The 17,742-nt window shown below is 32.8% G+C and overlaps 1 protein-coding gene and 1 long non-coding RNA gene across 2 annotated transcripts; one reads left to right on the forward strand and one right to left on the reverse strand.

Annotated features, from left to right (window-relative positions):
- The first annotated feature begins 8,406 nt into the window (after nucleotides 1-8,406).
- On the forward strand, nucleotides 8,407-14,627 carry LOC122517397. Its single transcript, XM_043635759.1, has 9 exons — nucleotides 8,407-8,605; nucleotides 11,423-12,028; nucleotides 12,149-12,268; nucleotides 12,357-12,532; nucleotides 12,689-12,962; nucleotides 13,053-13,134; nucleotides 13,214-13,358; nucleotides 13,506-13,695; nucleotides 13,811-14,627. The coding sequence occupies exons 1-9, from the start codon at nucleotides 8,494-8,496 to the stop codon at nucleotides 13,960-13,962; spliced, it is 1,857 nt and encodes a 618-aa protein (XP_043491694.1). The 5' UTR covers nucleotides 8,407-8,493; the 3' UTR covers nucleotides 13,963-14,627.
- On the reverse strand, nucleotides 12,120-12,867 carry LOC122517399. The gene is made up of 2 exons (XR_006303833.1): nucleotides 12,779-12,867; nucleotides 12,120-12,715 (listed from the first exon to the last, which is right to left on the reverse strand). It is a non-coding gene; the product is annotated as an uncharacterized LOC122517399 (long non-coding RNA).
- Nucleotides 14,628-17,742: the final 3,115 nt, after the last annotated feature.

Raw genomic sequence — 17,742 nt, forward strand, 5'->3', positions numbered from 1 at the left:
GAAGGATATACCAGTGGGATTATAATTCTTGTACCGGCGTGGGTATATTGCGAGAAAGGGAAGTCAAGGGCTTGGTGAGGTCGTTGTACCATAAAACACATAAGAATCGAGAAAGAAAGAAAAAGATAGATAAAGAGAAAGAGAGAGAGAGAGAGAGATAGAGATACTGCGAACATAATCATATTTCTTAGTTTACCTCCCCCGTTTCTCAACGACTACACTTCCCGGTTTTAAACTCAACTCTTCTTACATCGTAGATCGTTCTCGAATGTTCACGATCCAACCTGCTAATTACTGTTTACGATTTATCGATATCGTTTGCCATCTGATCGATCGATACTAAACCTAGATCGTTATCAATTGAGAACGAAGAAAAATATAGTATGCCGCAAGTATGTCAATCTTCTTCTTCTTCTTAGACTCTATTTTCTCACGGTATGTTTACTTGGGCAACTTCCTCTTGTAAATTCCAACGGTGATCTAGTGATTTATAGGATCGGCCAAACGAGCTGGAAAAATGATCCACTAGGTGGTAGTAGTTGGTTGGTTAGCTGGTTGGTTGATGGTTGCTGACCAACGAGTGCCCTCGAAGGAAAGAGAGATCCAAGATGTGAATATATATATATATATATATATACTCTTCTATATACATAGAAGAGTACGCCTTTCCAACAGGAAGCTCCAGACCGATTTACGTTCCTTCATTGTTTATGAATCCCTCGGTTTAAACGAGAACCACCTGGCCACGTTTGCCTTTCTCTTCTTCTTCTTCTTCTTCTTCTTCTTCTTAGTTTTCTTTCTTTTGCTTCTTCTTCTTCTTCTTCTGGTCGTCGTCTAAGCAACGAGAGGAACGTTCCTTGTCTCGTTCCCTAGATCTCATTATTTATGAATCCGCGCAAACCGAGAGTGCTACCGTCTAACGCCATGATCGAGTTCATCGAGTTCATCGGGGTTCCCCTTGACCTGAGTATCCGAGTAAATAAGTATATACTCATACAACAACCTTATATACCTAAGACAACAACAACGTTTTAATATTCCAATAGAAAAGAGAAAAACGATTGTTAATTGCATTTTATCTCGTAGAATTATTTATATATACATATATGTGTTATGTAATTGTTTTTTATTTTTTTGTTTTTTTCTTTTATATATATAAAATCTTTCCGATATAAAATTCTTCCTACTTTTTTAAATATATTTTCCTTTTTTTTCCCTTTTTTCTTACCTACCACGAATTTTTCAATCTAATATTGATATAACATCGAATCTAATTCGACGTAGGAATGGTATAACGAACGAGTGGAAAAGAAAATATAGAAATAAAGTACGCAAGTAATAAAAATTAATAATAAAAGAGCTAACAAAAAAAAAATAAAAAATAAAAAAAAGTCTTTCTTTTCTTTCTTTTCTCATCAAAACGATCCACGATTCAACGATATTTCCTTTATCGATCTTCGGCTGTTGGACAAGACGATTTCTCAAGAAGCCCTGAACGCTTGTTGGTTTGTTGGTCATAGGAAGTTAACTTATTTCATAGCCCTTCTTCCCTATCTTCGAGTACCTAAGGATGTTCAAGTTGACTATGTTTATACGTGCGCGTGTTTTAAACATAAGAAAGTTCGAGAGAAATAGTATTTATCTTCTTCTTCTTCTTCTTCTTATTTTTCTTCACCAACAACCCGCACATGTTCAATTCAACCCCCCACGCAAATTCCACCCACAAACAACCCGATCCATTACGATAAACCCTAACACGTTGGTTATCCTGACTAGAATCAGACGTTTCGTCGAGAAATAATCTAAGGAAACTATCCAAACCCCCACCCACCCTTCCAACCACCAATTTACCGGTTAATACTCTATGGAAAATCGTGCGAACGTGGTACCGAGCCAATTAATGACACTAATGATCCTTAAGTTAAGGATCATTTTCGTTATCCTTTCTCTTCCCCCTATTTTTCTTTCCTTTTCTTTTTTTTCTCTTTCAACACAACGCAACTAATTAAAGTAAATACCCTATAGCGATTGTATAATGTATAAAGAAATAAGTGATTTTCCCAAAGAGGAAAAAAATATTTTCCATAAAATTGAAATTAGTTACGGAAGGAAATCGTCGAAGTATAAAATCACGATCGCATATTCCCCCTCACCCCACCCTACCCCTTCCCAGTTACCTCCTCCTCCTCCACTAACCAATGGACTCTAGATGATCATTCTCGTCCCTAAAGGGATTTCCAATAACTAACAGAATACTATATATCTACTAGGATACGATTCTCTTTAGTTTAAACAAGTTGGATGGAATATAAAGCACGGTACCATCTTAGGAACATACCATTCGAAAAGGGAAACCATTAATCTGGTTACCCATGACGTTAGAGGGAGCATAAATCTGCATGTTCCAGTAGCTGGTCCAAGTTAAGAAGAAGAAGAAGAAGTATACAGCATCCAGCATCCCTGTAACTTGCCTCAACAACAACATGATCACGATCAGGATCATATACTAACTGTATTTATCTCGATCAATGGCAATAGCCGTAAGGAAAATGACCCAACTCTCATGGGAAGATGGCCTTGAAAAGGGTGTGATACCGGAAGAAAACTATAGATGTTATCTTTAAATATTTCTATTTTTTTTTTATCAACCAACCAATCAACCCAATTGCTCTTGGCGAAGAATGCTAATTTTGATGCATCAAAGAGATTGTTGGTAATATTTATGATCGAGTCTCGCAGTTCATTAAGCATACCCTGTAAAGGGTTAGTTAGACCTTGAATTACGTTAGGATTCGTGTTCAACGGGTCTAGCTAGGTAAAGTATCGTTTTACGGCGTTACATGGGTTTCCCCGTAAACGGATAAACGCTTCGAAGATTCTACGATCTATCGTCATGGTCATGATCCTTTCATATAATCGCTGATCAAAGATTATTTCTTTTGATCTCTTTCGTTCTGGCATCTATCGATCAACAACTCTCTTGAATAAATTTTCAATTATTTCATTATATTCTTTAATACGGAAGATAATTAACATTGATGATTAATAAATGTATAAAAAGATTTATTTAGAAGATTATATTATATTATTTTATTTCATTTATTAATTGTAATTCATTTATTTTAACGAAGATTAAAATTAAACTCGAGTTACTATATATATTTGCAACTTTTATTAACGAAACCACACAAATATTAAATAATATATATATATATAAATAATAATATATAAATAAATAATAATATATATACATATATCAATTGTATCAATTTTTTGTTGTCATTTTAATAATAATTTCTAGACTCAACAAAAAAAAAATAATAAATAAACGTATCAGTTTGGAGAAGAAATATCTCTCGTCGTCGATAGATTTGATTATCTTTTTAATCATACAATTATTAATTAAGATAAAATCGAATTGAATAAAATAACGAAGTGATTTAATTATAATTTGAATTTGAATTTGAATTTTAATTTTAATTTGAACGTAACACGTAACGTAACGAGAATGATGATCTTTCATGGGAATGCTTCCAAGAGAGTTTACCAAGAGGAAAAACATCTCGCGTTGAACTCGTCTACCAGGTTTCCTATCAACGTAGACCGGTTGTGACGTAAAGGTCAGCAAACGGCTACCGTAAATAGTGCGACATTAAAGTTTGCACTCTTGCTATCTTGTACCAGTCTCGTTCTTTCTATCCACTTCTTCTTCCTCCTCCTCCTCTTCTTCTTTTTCTTCTTCTTTTTCAATAGTCAGATAAAATTATCAAAGTCATTAGGAAGATTATAAAAAAAGTTACCTAACTCGAAATATTACCTTAATAAAAATCCGAAGTATTCTCAAATCTCGTTTAATAGTATAATACAATTATCACGAATTGTCACCGTTAATTCAAAGAAAAAATAATTACATATATATTTATTTATTTATTTATTAATATTCAATATAATTTCATTTATTAATAAATAATTACATTTAATATAATTTTATTTATTAATAAATAATAATTACATTTACATTTATTTATTTATTATTATTTATTTATTGAAAGTTATACTTCTTTTGGCGCGTTGAAGGAAATGTAACGGGGAGTGATTTTGGTTCCGAGCGTCTGGAAAAACGACACCATGAAGTTTGTCGGTATTTAAGACGCGCGGTAAAACAATTTCAAATATACGGCATGAAGTTGTCTTCTTTTCCTTCTTCCCCCCTTTTTTTTTCAAGCGGGTCACCCATCCAAATACTAATCGTACTCAGCGCTGCTTTACTTAAATGATCGAAGCGAGAACTAATGCTGTTGACGCGTCAAGTAATTCGATGTATCTCTCTTATATTTAGTGTGGACTCATATCTATATTTTGATATTTTATTATTCTTTCTAATATATATAATATATCGATAATAAATTTAAATTAATAATAATAATAATACATTTTTTTGTTAAGTTATTTTTGAGGTTATTGAGGTTATGTTCGTTTTGGTACGGCAAAGAAGTATAACTTCTTACGTGCGTACATAAGTACACACACCAGTTTTTTTTATTCTTTCTTATATATATATATATATAATAATAATTATTTTTTTCTTTGAAGTTTTTTTTGAAGTTATTTTTGAGGTTATTGAGGTTATGTTTGTTTTGGTACGGCAAAGAAGTATAACTTCTTACGTGCGTACATAAGTACACACACCAGTTTTTTTATTAATATATTTATTTATTATATATTTAAGGGATGATAAATTTGTTTATTAACGCCACACGACGTAAGAAAAAAAGGCGGGAGATGAATTATTTCGTTCAAATCGTTTCATTATTATATCAAATAAAACAAACAACGACAAAATAATGATCTGAAAATAAAAACAGTACTCTTAAGGGAGGTGTGGGGTGGGGGAGGGATTTATAAAATATTATCATCCAACATAATTCACTTTTTGTTATTTGATTATTTACACTTTTGACAAATAATAATATCGAATAATGAATTAAACGATAAACAAAGATTTGAACTCTCGTTCTTTGGGGGGGGGGAGATATCAAATAATTATCCATTTGAAAGTGTCCATTAAAGTATAAAACCGTATGCTAAATTACGAATGAGAAATCTATAATATATTTTTCTTTGGAAAGATAAAAAGATAGAAAGAGAAAGAGAGAGAGAGAGAGAGAGAAGAAGAGAAGTAAGAGCATTAATCTTCGTAACAGTGCATCAACCCGCCCGGCTCGTGAACCTAAGCACATTCCTCATTGTTAGCGTTGACTTTGCCACGGTGGTGGAGGTCATGGCAAAGAAAATAAGAAGAAGAAGAAGAAGAAAGGGAAGAAGAAGGGGAAGGTATGAACCTTTGACCTGGGAACCAGCCACGACAAAGCTCACTATCTCTCTCTCTCTCTTTCGCATAAGCGTCGTCTAACTACGACCTCGAATGCAACAACCTGACGAAGGATTCGTGCCGATCCTTCCAATTTCCTTTTGCTCGGGAACAACAACGAGCAGCAAAAAAGAGCTTCATTAACGAATCGAAGAAAGACACCCCGATTGCTTAATGTCCCAGTTAACGAGCTTACTATAATACTACTATCGGAATTTAAGAGGAGGAAGTATATTGTATACCTGTATAAGTATTATACTTGAAAGATAAGCTGGAAAACTATGAGAAAACGAGCATGAGGATGGTTAAGAGTACTCGTTGTTGTTGTTGTTGTTGTTCTTGTTGTTATAGCCTTAGGTGGAACGAACAAATCCAGGAAGCGAATCGTAAATGAACCGAAGGACGTATTTTCTATCTCTCTCTTTCTCTGGCACAAGTTTACTGCTTATCCTTGCTTCAAATTGCCGAGTTAAACCTTGCCTCCTCCTCCTTCTTCTTCTTCTTCTTCTTCTACTGTAATCGTAAAGTACTTTGGTACTTTAGCCAAAGGAAATAGAAAAATAAAAGATATCCCGTGCGAATAAGAGTGAAAGAGAGAGAGAGAGAGATAAAAATAAATGAGATAACGACGAAAGAGGACTACGACAATTTGAAGAGTTTTGAGCTTATCTTAATCTCAACTTCCACTTCGATAAGTGCGAATTCTCGCGTGGACGATGATCGCTTAATCTGTCGCGTTGTAAAAGTAACAACCAGGAAGAAAAGAAAACTATCTGGATAGATAGATGGATAGATTATCGAGATAGATGAGAGAAAAAGAACAGGTGGGGGGGGGTTGGGTGGAGTGGGGTGATCTGAGGTGAGGTAGGATAAGACGGAAGATAAAAGAAGCAACAAAAATTCAGAGAAAATGAGAACAAAATGTTTCCCATCCAGATATACGTCGGCGGTTTTTTAGTCGAGTTGACTGAGATGAGTAGTAGTATCCCTCGAAGAAATGCAACTGGGGAAATATATAAAAAGGAAAAAAAAGTAATGCAACGTGGGGAGATAAGCGGACGGTACTTTCTCAAGGACAAATAAAAATGATAGTTAAGAAGAAGTAATCCAGGAAGTATGGAGTATCAGAGCGAGAGCAGTCGGTAAAATACGAACGAACCGAGCAAAAAAAGGGAAGTCCTCCGATAGGAGGGGGGGACGGGAGGGGGGCTACTACTCTACACGTGTTACCAACTGGCACGTACACACGCAGCAGACATACACCGTACGAGAGAATTATTTCTTCGACGTTGAGCTCGGGAACATCCAATGAGATATTTCCTAGTCTCTTAGATCACACCGAGACACTGTATTTAAAGAATTTTTATAAAACCAGACGAACCGTTCTCAGCGGGCGCCGATGAAGCATGAACCCTATATATTCTTGCCACTCCAAGTCAACCAAGTGTTGAGAACCTGGAATGAACCGGCTTCCGATGATTAAAACAGGATCGTATCTGCTTCTCGAAGTACCCCACCGCCCCCCCCCTCTTCTACTCTTTAGCGAACCTGTCTATTACTTCCTCTCTTTATCTTTTCTTTTTTTTTTTTTTCAACATTGATATATCAATCTTCTTGATGATGTCATATTTAGTCGAAATTATTTCCCCTTTTAGATAAGCTGCGTGAAAATGATCGATACTTTTTTTATCGTTGACTCTGTACTATTGTATTATTATTTTACCATCTATCCAAGATCGTCTACAAATTATTCTTAACTATCATTATTTTCATCCGACATCTTTTATTAATTTCTTTATTAATGGCGGGAAGGGGGGCGGCGGGCAAGGAGGGTTTATTATACAGTAAAATAAAATATATTACACGTCGATTACGAATTCCGTGATTATTTTATTAATCGAATCAAATATTCATTGATTAAAATGAATGTTTAGTATTCTAACAAAGTTACTATAGTTACTATTACATTCTTTTAACCTCCTGCTCCCCCTTCCCCAACCAAAAAAAAATGAAAATACGTTTTGTAAAAATTAATTTGACTAGTATGTAAAAAAGGAATAGACGAAATAAAAATAATCGTTAGTTACTTCGAATATTATTTACAAAATGATTATGTGAAGTCGCTTGTGTGTGTGTGTGTGTGTATTCTACGAGTTTATAGGAGCTAACCGACATTCTACAAACACTTGCACGCATTACGTATCAGGAATGCTGTGTGGAAACGCAAATGGTTGCGTCATTGTGTAAAAGTTATATCGAGTTAGTTTTTTTTTTGTTTTCATATCAAAGTAGAAATATGTGACAACAAGAAGTAAAAGATGATAACGACGTATATTTTTATTTGTCGGTGTTGATGATAATAATAATAATAATAATAATAAACAAAAAATACACTGTCGCTTAGACTGCGACAGATTTTTTTAATAAATAAAAACTAAAAAACAAAAAACAAAAAATCTCGACAAGGTAACTCGTAATAATCACCCGTTTCTCACTCGTTTTTTTTTTTTCCCCTTACAGATGGGCTCGTTCGGAATCGGCACAGCTGCAGCTGCAACTGCAGGCCTGATACTCGTGGCTATGTTAACCGGTGGTCACGCTGCATTGGGTAAGTATTTCAAGTGGAATACAAATGAAGTAGCAATATACCTGTTTAATTCTCTCGGGACAAATCTCGACTCGCGAGAGAGTTTTTACCTATCAATATTATTATTCAAATAATAATCGGTCGAGAAAAATATTATTTTTGTATATAGATAAATATAGAAATAATTATTTAAATTTGATTTTAAATCTTCCCATCTACGCGAACGAAATCAATTCTTATAATAAATTATAATTGAAATAATATAATTAAAATTAATAATAATAATATTTAAAATTATTATTCTTATAATAAATATTATTCTTATAATTCTTAATATTTTATTTATTTTTTTCTTTGCATTTGTTTTGTTCATACAGCAAGAACAGCGTTCGAGAAATTAACCGATTACGATTACCGTGGTACGACCTATTACAGTGTCAGAAATTTATCACTTTACGAGTGCCAAGGTTGGTGCCGAGAAGAAGCCGAATGCCAAGCTGCAGCATTTTCCTTCGTTGTCAATCCTTTAGCACCGATGCAGGACACACTTTGCCAATTACAAAACGAAACTGCAGCTTCCAATCCTGCAGCTCAACCACAACGAGCCGTTAACATGTATTACATGACGAAATTGCAAATAAGATCGGGTAAGTGTATTGCTATCGTTGATTATTTTTATTTAATATATTATATAAATTAATTAATTATAATTAATAATTTAAATATATAAATTATTATATTATTATTATTATTATATAAAATTGGTAATTTAATTATATAAATATAATAATATGTATAGAGATATTAATTAATTTATTTATAAATAGTAATATTTATTATTATACATATAATATGTTTTTAATCCTTAATTTGTTGACAGTAAGAACCACAATTAGATTCGTCTAAAATAAGAGATATTTATTAAAACATAATAGGTTAGGTTAATAACTTTACAATATTTACACGTGATCAACTAACCTAAAATAAGAGAATCAACAATTAAAAGTTCATGCTCCCGTTTCTCTATTAATTGATTCCAATCTTAATGCGTTTTCAATGAAATTTAATTTACAAGACTTTTCTACTAAACTTCTAAAACGCTCTTGCCAGATTTCAAGACTCTCACTCCTACAATATTTCAAACACCAACCGTCACTCCTGCTAGCCTTTGTTCCCCCAATGTATGGCGCCACATTCAAACAGCCAATCACTCAATGCACCGGCACATGCGTACAAAGCTTACATACATATTTAAATATGAACATGAACATCTTACCAATGTCTGTGAAAATTTCCTAATACATATGGAGAAAACTTGACAAAGAAAAAGATTCTTATTCGATCGAGACAAATATTTAAATAAAAATAAATTAACAAAGGGAAAAGAAAAGAAAAGAGAAAAGGAAAAAATTGTAATAAATAACGATAACCAAAATTAGAATGAACAAACGATCAAAACTCCTGCTGGTACTGCGTACGAGGTTTCTGAAAAAGATATAATACAATACAATATTGAAAAAAGAAAAAAAGAACGTAGAAATAAATTCGTGAATAGATAGGAATGAAGCATATTTGGAAGCCCTAAGAAAATCCCTAAATAGTAGTCCAACGAGTCTGTCCGTTCAATGAAACTTCTAAGGCACAAGGGACCTCGTAAAATATTTCTTTGTCATCTTCCAAATAGAAACAGTAAAGAGAAAAAAAAAAATAAGAAAAGAAACGGGAAGGGAAAGCAGAGTTCTTCAAATCGTTGAGTCATGCTTTCTAAAGGACGATCGAAGAAACTTTCAGGAAATTTCCTTTTATTTGTCACTTTTCTATTACGAATTCCCGTAGAAAAATCTATGGGATGGTATCTTTTCTTATTATTCTAACTGAGACTAATCGTCAAAAAGACATAGAATTAATTTCGAATTATTTTATTTTACGATCGATTGAAATTTTCCACGAATAAAAAAAAATATATATATATATAACAATAAATTAATTTCAATATTATATAAATAAATAATATCTTACAAGAGAGACAAAAACATATTTAAAATCTGATAGAATTAATTTCGAATTATTTTACTTAACGATCGATTGAAATTTTCCACGAATAAAAATATATATATATATAACAATAAATTAATTTCAATATTATATAAATAAATAATATCTTACAAGAGATATACAAAACATATTGAAAATCTGAAATACAAAATTAATACGTGAAATTTTGCGTTAATATATAAAAGAAAAAAAATTCAAATTCAAAGAAAACTTTTACTTTATAATTAAACGTATTAAAAGTATAATAATAATAATAAATTGTAAATTGTAAAATATAAATACAATAAATTAATATAAATAAAATAAAATTAATTAATATAAATTAATATAATTAATTAATATAAATAAATAAAATTAAATAATTACAATAAATTGTAAAAGTTTCAAAATAAAAACCAGTTGAGAATTGATTTAATCTCGAATTTATATACGCTAGTCGATCAGACGTACAACAGACGTATTCGAATTTCTTTCTCATCGTTCGTACGTGCGATTTGTCATGCACGAATCTGACGGATTAATAAGACACGGTGAATCATCGTCATCCGTGAAGAAGAGTGTCTCGTATCGGTTCGTTGGCACCGAGTAACAATTTCAAGAAGCGCCGGTTTTCGCGGCAAGCATTCTCTCGGAAGGAAAAAGAAAAAGAACCCAAAAAAATTGGAACGGTTGACCACTAACATTATCTCTCTTCCTCTCTTCCTCTCTGTTTGAATTCGCGTGCCAAAAAATCGTAAAGGGAAGTAACGTGCGTCATAGTCGGTTAACGTGATCACCAGTTGCCAAGTCACATGTGTGTTTCTTCGATTCGTTATTTCAAAACACCACTGACTTACCTTCTCTGGCCTGGCCAGAAGTTTTTTAAATCGCGTGATCGATGAACCAAGAGATCCTTTGTTTTTTCTTTTTCTTTTTTTTTCATTTTATTTTCTATCTTCTTCCGAACAATTTTTCTCCCTTTTATCCTCTTCTTCCTTCTTCGCCAACAGCTTAGAACATAACTGTTCCACGAAAGTTGATATTTCTTTCACACGATCTTTCGTGTTCCCTGTTCAGGCCCCCCCTCCTTCCTCTTCCTCCTCCAACCGGCCCTGTCGTCGTTAAGAAACGATCGTAAACCTTGAAGAGGATTTCTAAAAGTTCTAAGCATCCTGCTGATAATCCTAGAAATAATCGTTCAACCGAGACTTCCTGCAACGACTGCAACGATTGCGACGACAGAATTTAAAGGGAACGTTTATAATCATAAAAGAATGAATTTTTCTACTTGAATGAAATTATTATATCCCCTATATAAAATATGTAATACTATTATACTAATATTACTCTACTTGTGAGAAGAAATTATTGAAATAAGAATACAAAAATATATAATATATAACGAAAATATTTTGTTTGATTAATTTTAGAAAACGTATGCCTACGACCATGGTCTTTCGAACGTATCCCAAACAAAATGATTCGTGGATTGGACAACGCATTGATTTATACGTCGACGAAGGAAGCTTGCCTTGCTGCGTGTTTGAACGAACACAGATTTACATGTCGATCACTCGAATACAATTACGTGACACTTCAATGTCATCTGAGTGATTCCGATCGACGAACAACCGGACAATACGTTCAATTCGTTGACGCCCAAGGGGTTGACTATTTCGAAAATCTTTGTTTAAAAGGAAAAGAAGCGTGCAAGTCTCAAAGGATCTATCAAATACCCAGAATCGGTGTTGCCGATGATAAAGTTGCACAATACGCTGGTCTTCATTATTACACCGATAAAGAATTGCAAGTTCAAAGCGAATCGGCATGCAGATTGGCCTGCGAAATCGAAAACGAATTCCTGTGCAGATCGTTCCTTTATCGTGGCGCACCCCAAGGATCCGCGTACAACTGTCATCTGTTTCATTTGGATCATTGGACCCTTCCCGATGGACCTTCGACCTATCTCAACGCTGAAAGACCATTGATCGATAACGGCGAACGCGTTGGAACATATTTTGAAAACTTTTGCGAGAGTAAGCAACCGATTTGGTTGAATGATTCTATTCAATTAATTATTAACAACAACAACAACAAGAAAAAAGAAAATAAAACGTTTACGATTAATTGAATTTTATATATGAATTTATTCGCAGAAGGAACTGGGCCTCTGGCTGATCCGCTTCCGGTCGTTTTCGAAACTACGGAAGATCCTACGGTTAATAATCTGACAAGGAACGATATCAATTGCGATAAAACTGGCACCTGTTACGATGGTAAAACTTCAATAAGATTTTTCATAACCGATGAATATTATATTAAACGTTGATATCTTTGATATATTAATCCTTTCACGTTGAACAGTATCCGTCGATTGCAAGGACACGCGTATTGCCGTTCAAGTTCGTACAAATAAACCGTTCAATGGTAGAATTTATGCACTCGGACGTTCCGAAACTTGCAACATCGATGTTATCAATAGTGATCTGTTCAGACTCGACTTGACGATGAGCGGACAGGATTGCAATACTCAAAGTGTGGTAAGTATCTTTGAAAAGTAATCTTTGAAAATAATCGAAAAAATAAAAATCAAGAAATATATAAAATGTTTGTTTCGAATTCACGAAAACTTGGCTTCGTGTCCCAAACATTTTCCTCAAACTTTCTGTTCATCATGGCAGCGTGACGGTTTTCAGACTGGCATCTACTCGAACACAGTGGTACTGCAACATCATTCGGTGGTCATGACAAAGGCTGATAAAATCTACAAGGTTAAATGCACTTACGACATGTCATCCAAGAACATAACATTCGGGATGATGCCTATCAGAGATCCGGAAATGATTAGTATTACTAGCGCACCCGAAGCACCACCACCAAGGATACGAATTCTCGACAGCAGATCGCGTGAAGTTGAAACTGTAAGAATCGGAGATAAATTGACGTTTAGGATTGAAATACCCGAGGACAGTAAGTTTATAATATTAAATCCAATTGGAATAATGTATTTACGTTAATTTTATATCTTTAAATAACTTAACTTGTTTATTTTAATTATAGCACCGTACGGAATCTTTGCTCGCAGCTGCGTTGCAATGGCCAAAGACTCTAAAAGTACATTCCAAATAATCGACGACGAAGGGTTGGTATTATTTTTCCTACCCGAGAACAAAAATTTCATCAAGAATTTATCTAACCCCATAAGGTATATGTAATTTTAGATGTCCAGTTGATCCCTCGATATTCCCGAGTTTCACGCCAGACGGTAACGCCCTTCAATCTGTCTACGAAGCCTTCAGGTTCACGGAATCTTACGGTGTCATTTTCCAATGTAACGTCAAGTATTGTCTCGGACCGTGCGAACCGGTAATACTAATTTTATTCGTACAATTATCCTTCCTACTTTAAACCTTTTTCAGCTTATCAATTTTAATCGATTTTCCTTTGGTATACCAAAATAAAAAAAAACAATTAGCTGAACAAATTGATCAAAGTTTTCGGATTGTTCGACAGGCTGTTTGCGAATGGGGACGCGAATCCGTTGAATCATGGGGAAAAAGACGTCGAAGGAACGTCATGAATACTACGGAAGAAAAGGCCGAGGACATGACACTGTCTCAAGAAATTTTGGTCTTGGACTTTGGCGATGAAAAACAATCGGACTTTCTCAAAAGTGACGCTAGCATAGACTTCAACGAAGCAGGTAAAATTATTTTACAAAGAAAATATATTTAATGGGATTAGAACTTTGATGGAATAATATTCGATCGTTATTATTATTATTATTATTTAATTTTTTTTGTTTCTCTTTGCCATAGATAAAACCGTGACCATCGTAGAACCATGTCCAACAAAAACGTCGGTACTAGCATTGGGTGTGACGTGTGCTTTACTGGTTCTCATTTACATATCCACGATTTTCTGCTACTACATGAAGAAATGGTTGTCACCGCGGAAAATGATGCCTTGAGAAGACTACATTCATTCTTTAGCAAACGAACAAAAGGCAAATGATTTAATAGAGGAAACGTTTTTATACGATATACGCGCATATACACAGATACACGCACACACACACCCACGCACACATAAAAGTACATTATTACCTGCGGCAATAATATCATATGCATACGTGAGAAATATCACGATGCAAATTAAGCGATAAATGTTCGCGAAAACAAAAAACAAGAAAAAAAAGAAAAAAAAAAGAAGAAGAAGAAGAAGAATCGTCGAACCTAATCGTTCCGTCTTGAAAAGTACCTAACCTATATATCATTTTGTTTTTTCTATTAACGTACGATTTTCCAAGACCTTCTCGCAAAATATTCCACACAAAAATATCTCATACAAAGATCGTAACGTTAACTCCCGATCTATTCGTCAATTAATTAACGACGAAACTTTAATTTTAGAATAATTTCGATGTAACACGTTGTTGAGAGAGAGGGAACGTATTAATCACCGCCATTTTAATCGTACGGTAGAGACACGTAACGGGAACATTGCGAAACGTTTTAATGATCTTTCGACATCGTTCCTAATTTAAGAATTTATCTTATCACATTTTTTAACAAACACGCGTTTATACTTAAACGTTTATATTTATTCATATATTTACAAATGAATTTTCTAATAACGAACGATTAGGTTCTATACGATTCAAATAAGTCTAGGTACTACTTATTTAAGAAGATCTGTTAAACAGAACGTTGACTATCTCATCATTTTCTCTATCTCTCTCTCTTTCTTACTTTCTTTATATATGTATCTATCTACATATCTATCTATCTATCTATCTCTCGTAGCTACTTCTGATCGGGTTGCAAGAAGATAATCGTCTCGATCGTATTCGATCGAAGTAAATTCGCTTAAGTATGCGCGCGTGTTTTCTTTTCTGTTTTTTTTTTTTCTGTTTTTATTTTTATTTTTTTATTTTTTTTTTATGAGATTCTACGACGAATAACGATCGAATTTTTGTTTTCAAATAATTTTTTTTTGTCCACGAAGTTGTCGGCTTATAACCCGTATCAAGACTAGCAATATTTAAAGGTTCACGCTTCACTAACGTTTCTAACGAATATAGATAGAATTTAAGCTAGGGATTAAGAAAAAGGTATGCGAGAATAGGAGAAACAATAATAATAATAATAAAAAAAAAAAAAAAACAAGAATAAGAAAGAAAGAAAGAAAGATAGAAAGAAAGAAAGAAAATAAGAGAGAAAGCACTGCTATTATACGTGATCGATATATTTTCGATCATAAACGTTTGCTCGTGCGTTAGCAAACAGAACTTAACGATTATAATAATAATAATAATAATAATAATAATAATAATAATTATAATAGTATCGTAAGTTCTTATGGAATCTAAAGAAATACTCTTCGTAAAAAAAAAGTTTAATAGTTTTTTTTTTGTTTGGTGGTGCGCATGGAAATTGCATTCCATTAATCGTATTATAAGAGGTTTTATAGTAACAAAGATAACGTAAAACGTATCATTTTAATGAATTAACGAAATCCCCAGTCTATTCACGATCATGCGAATTCCCGAAGATAATTATATACGTATATAATGTTATTATTATAACGTAAAGATGATTCTTCGATTTTTTCGTTATGATTATTTTTTTATTATATATATATATATATATCATATCGAATTGAAATGATTATCGTATGCTTGTGAATCGACTGAAGTGTAGCAAGACTTCCGGTTAAGGTGCTTACTCTTAAGAGTTAGATGAGTTAGCTCTGTTTAGTTGCCCGTAAAAAAAGACAAAAAGACAACATTTATCCAAACTATCTCGAAATAGTAAAATTGAATCGCAATGGGGATGGCTACCCTCAATCGTTTTGACGAAATTATTCTTATTTATTTTTCTATCGAGATCTATGATATTATATCTTATTTGTTTTTATTTCTCACCGTATCTTTCATTTTTTTTTCTATTAGCGTAGCATATAAAAAACGAATTTAATAATTTAACGTTTAAACAACAGAAAATACAAAAATATGATAAAAGGGCTATTATTATTCGAGAGCTAAAACAAATACAAAATGTATATATTACGATCTATTGTATTAAGCATTTCAGAGAACAAGACACATACCTATCATATATCATATGCATTTGTGTACTCTATTTATAAATATAAATATATTAATACATATATATATATATACATATACATATATACATATATATATGTATATATATGTATATACAAGAGACGAATAAGTGTGAAATGTTATTTTTTGTTTTATTTGAATATTAATTTAACGGGAGGATCAATGTCGTCAAGAATTTCTCTTTTTCTTCGCTAGAGTCCGGTTTAGGTGGCAACCTTTTTTATTATTATTATTATTTTCTTTTTCTTTTCTTTTCCCCTTCCTTCTCTTCTCTTCTCTTCTCCTCTCCTTCACCGCCTCCGCACTTTTTCCACCCACTTAAAAATATGCTTAGTTTAGTGCTGTCCGATCGATTATTGCGCATAATCCTTTGAAATAATTTATCTCACACTCGTTTACCAGTTTGCTAAGTGCCAATTAAGAAAATGAAACAAGATAAAAAAAAAGGAAGAAAAAAACACAAGCAACGAAATACATTCAAATTATTATTGAATACTTATTACTCGTTATAATATACTTCCTTAAATGATTTCGCGTGAGAAGATAGGACAAGTTTTTTATTTTTGTTTTTTTCCTTTCTTTCTTTTATTCTTTTATTTCTCCGAAAATAAAATTTTGTTACAAGTTTAAAATGTCAAGGAACGGTTGTCTTCCACCGGTTGATACTCGACTAATTTATGATTACGAAATGAATGAATTTGAAATAGATATACAAACGGTCTCTACAAAAAGGCCAAAATAAATTCTATGATTAAATCACGTGTAAAAGATAAACAATTTTTATATAGACTATATTCGGAAAATGATTTTATCGAATAATCATAACGGAACTGATCAAAATTATTCTTAAAGTTAAACTCAATCGTATGATAGAATTTGTTGAATTTGATTTGAATTTGATTAAAAATCACGGAATACCGAAAATTTCTTAATAAAACATTCCCGTTCGATTACATTAACGTGTGATATTAATTTGGCTTGGATCTTATTGGACACCTTGTATATATACATATTACACATACATACGCAATAATCGGCGATCAGCCAATGACGAGAGTCCTAGCTTAACGAACGAACCTGTCTGCTGTTTGTAAGTGTTTGCCATCCGTGATTTACCGTAGACAACTAACGTTTACATTAGCATTACACGACAATAATAGCAATCATTTGACACATCTTGCGGTCAAAAAAACATCACTTGACATTCTTTAATACTTTAAAAATAAAACCTTTGACGTACGGAATGAAAATAAAATCAAATTCTATATCATCTTATATATACATATATATATTTTATTCTCGATAAGAATATTCAATTAAATTCAATCCCTCTCGTTCGTTTAAGAATTAATTCGATTCGATTAAACGGATAAATCTTAAATCAGACATAAATTGCGTTATAATAACGTAAGAGCAGACCGTTAGATCAAACGGATAACAAATTTAATGAGCTAAACAACGTAAGATACGAAGACATTTTGCAATATCGACGGAAGAAATATAATATATCATTTTAAATGATCTTCCCCTTAATTATCTCGTTATAAATCGTGCCCGTTGAAATGAAAAATCTATAATTCCGTTTAGAAAAAAACAAAAAAAAAGAACAAAGCCGCCATA

Source organism: Polistes fuscatus, unplaced genomic scaffold (genome assembly GCF_010416935.1).
Source record: "Polistes fuscatus isolate 324 unplaced genomic scaffold, CU_Pfus_HIC Scaffold20, whole genome shotgun sequence".
Taxonomy (NCBI): domain Eukaryota; kingdom Metazoa; phylum Arthropoda; class Insecta; order Hymenoptera; family Vespidae; genus Polistes; species Polistes fuscatus.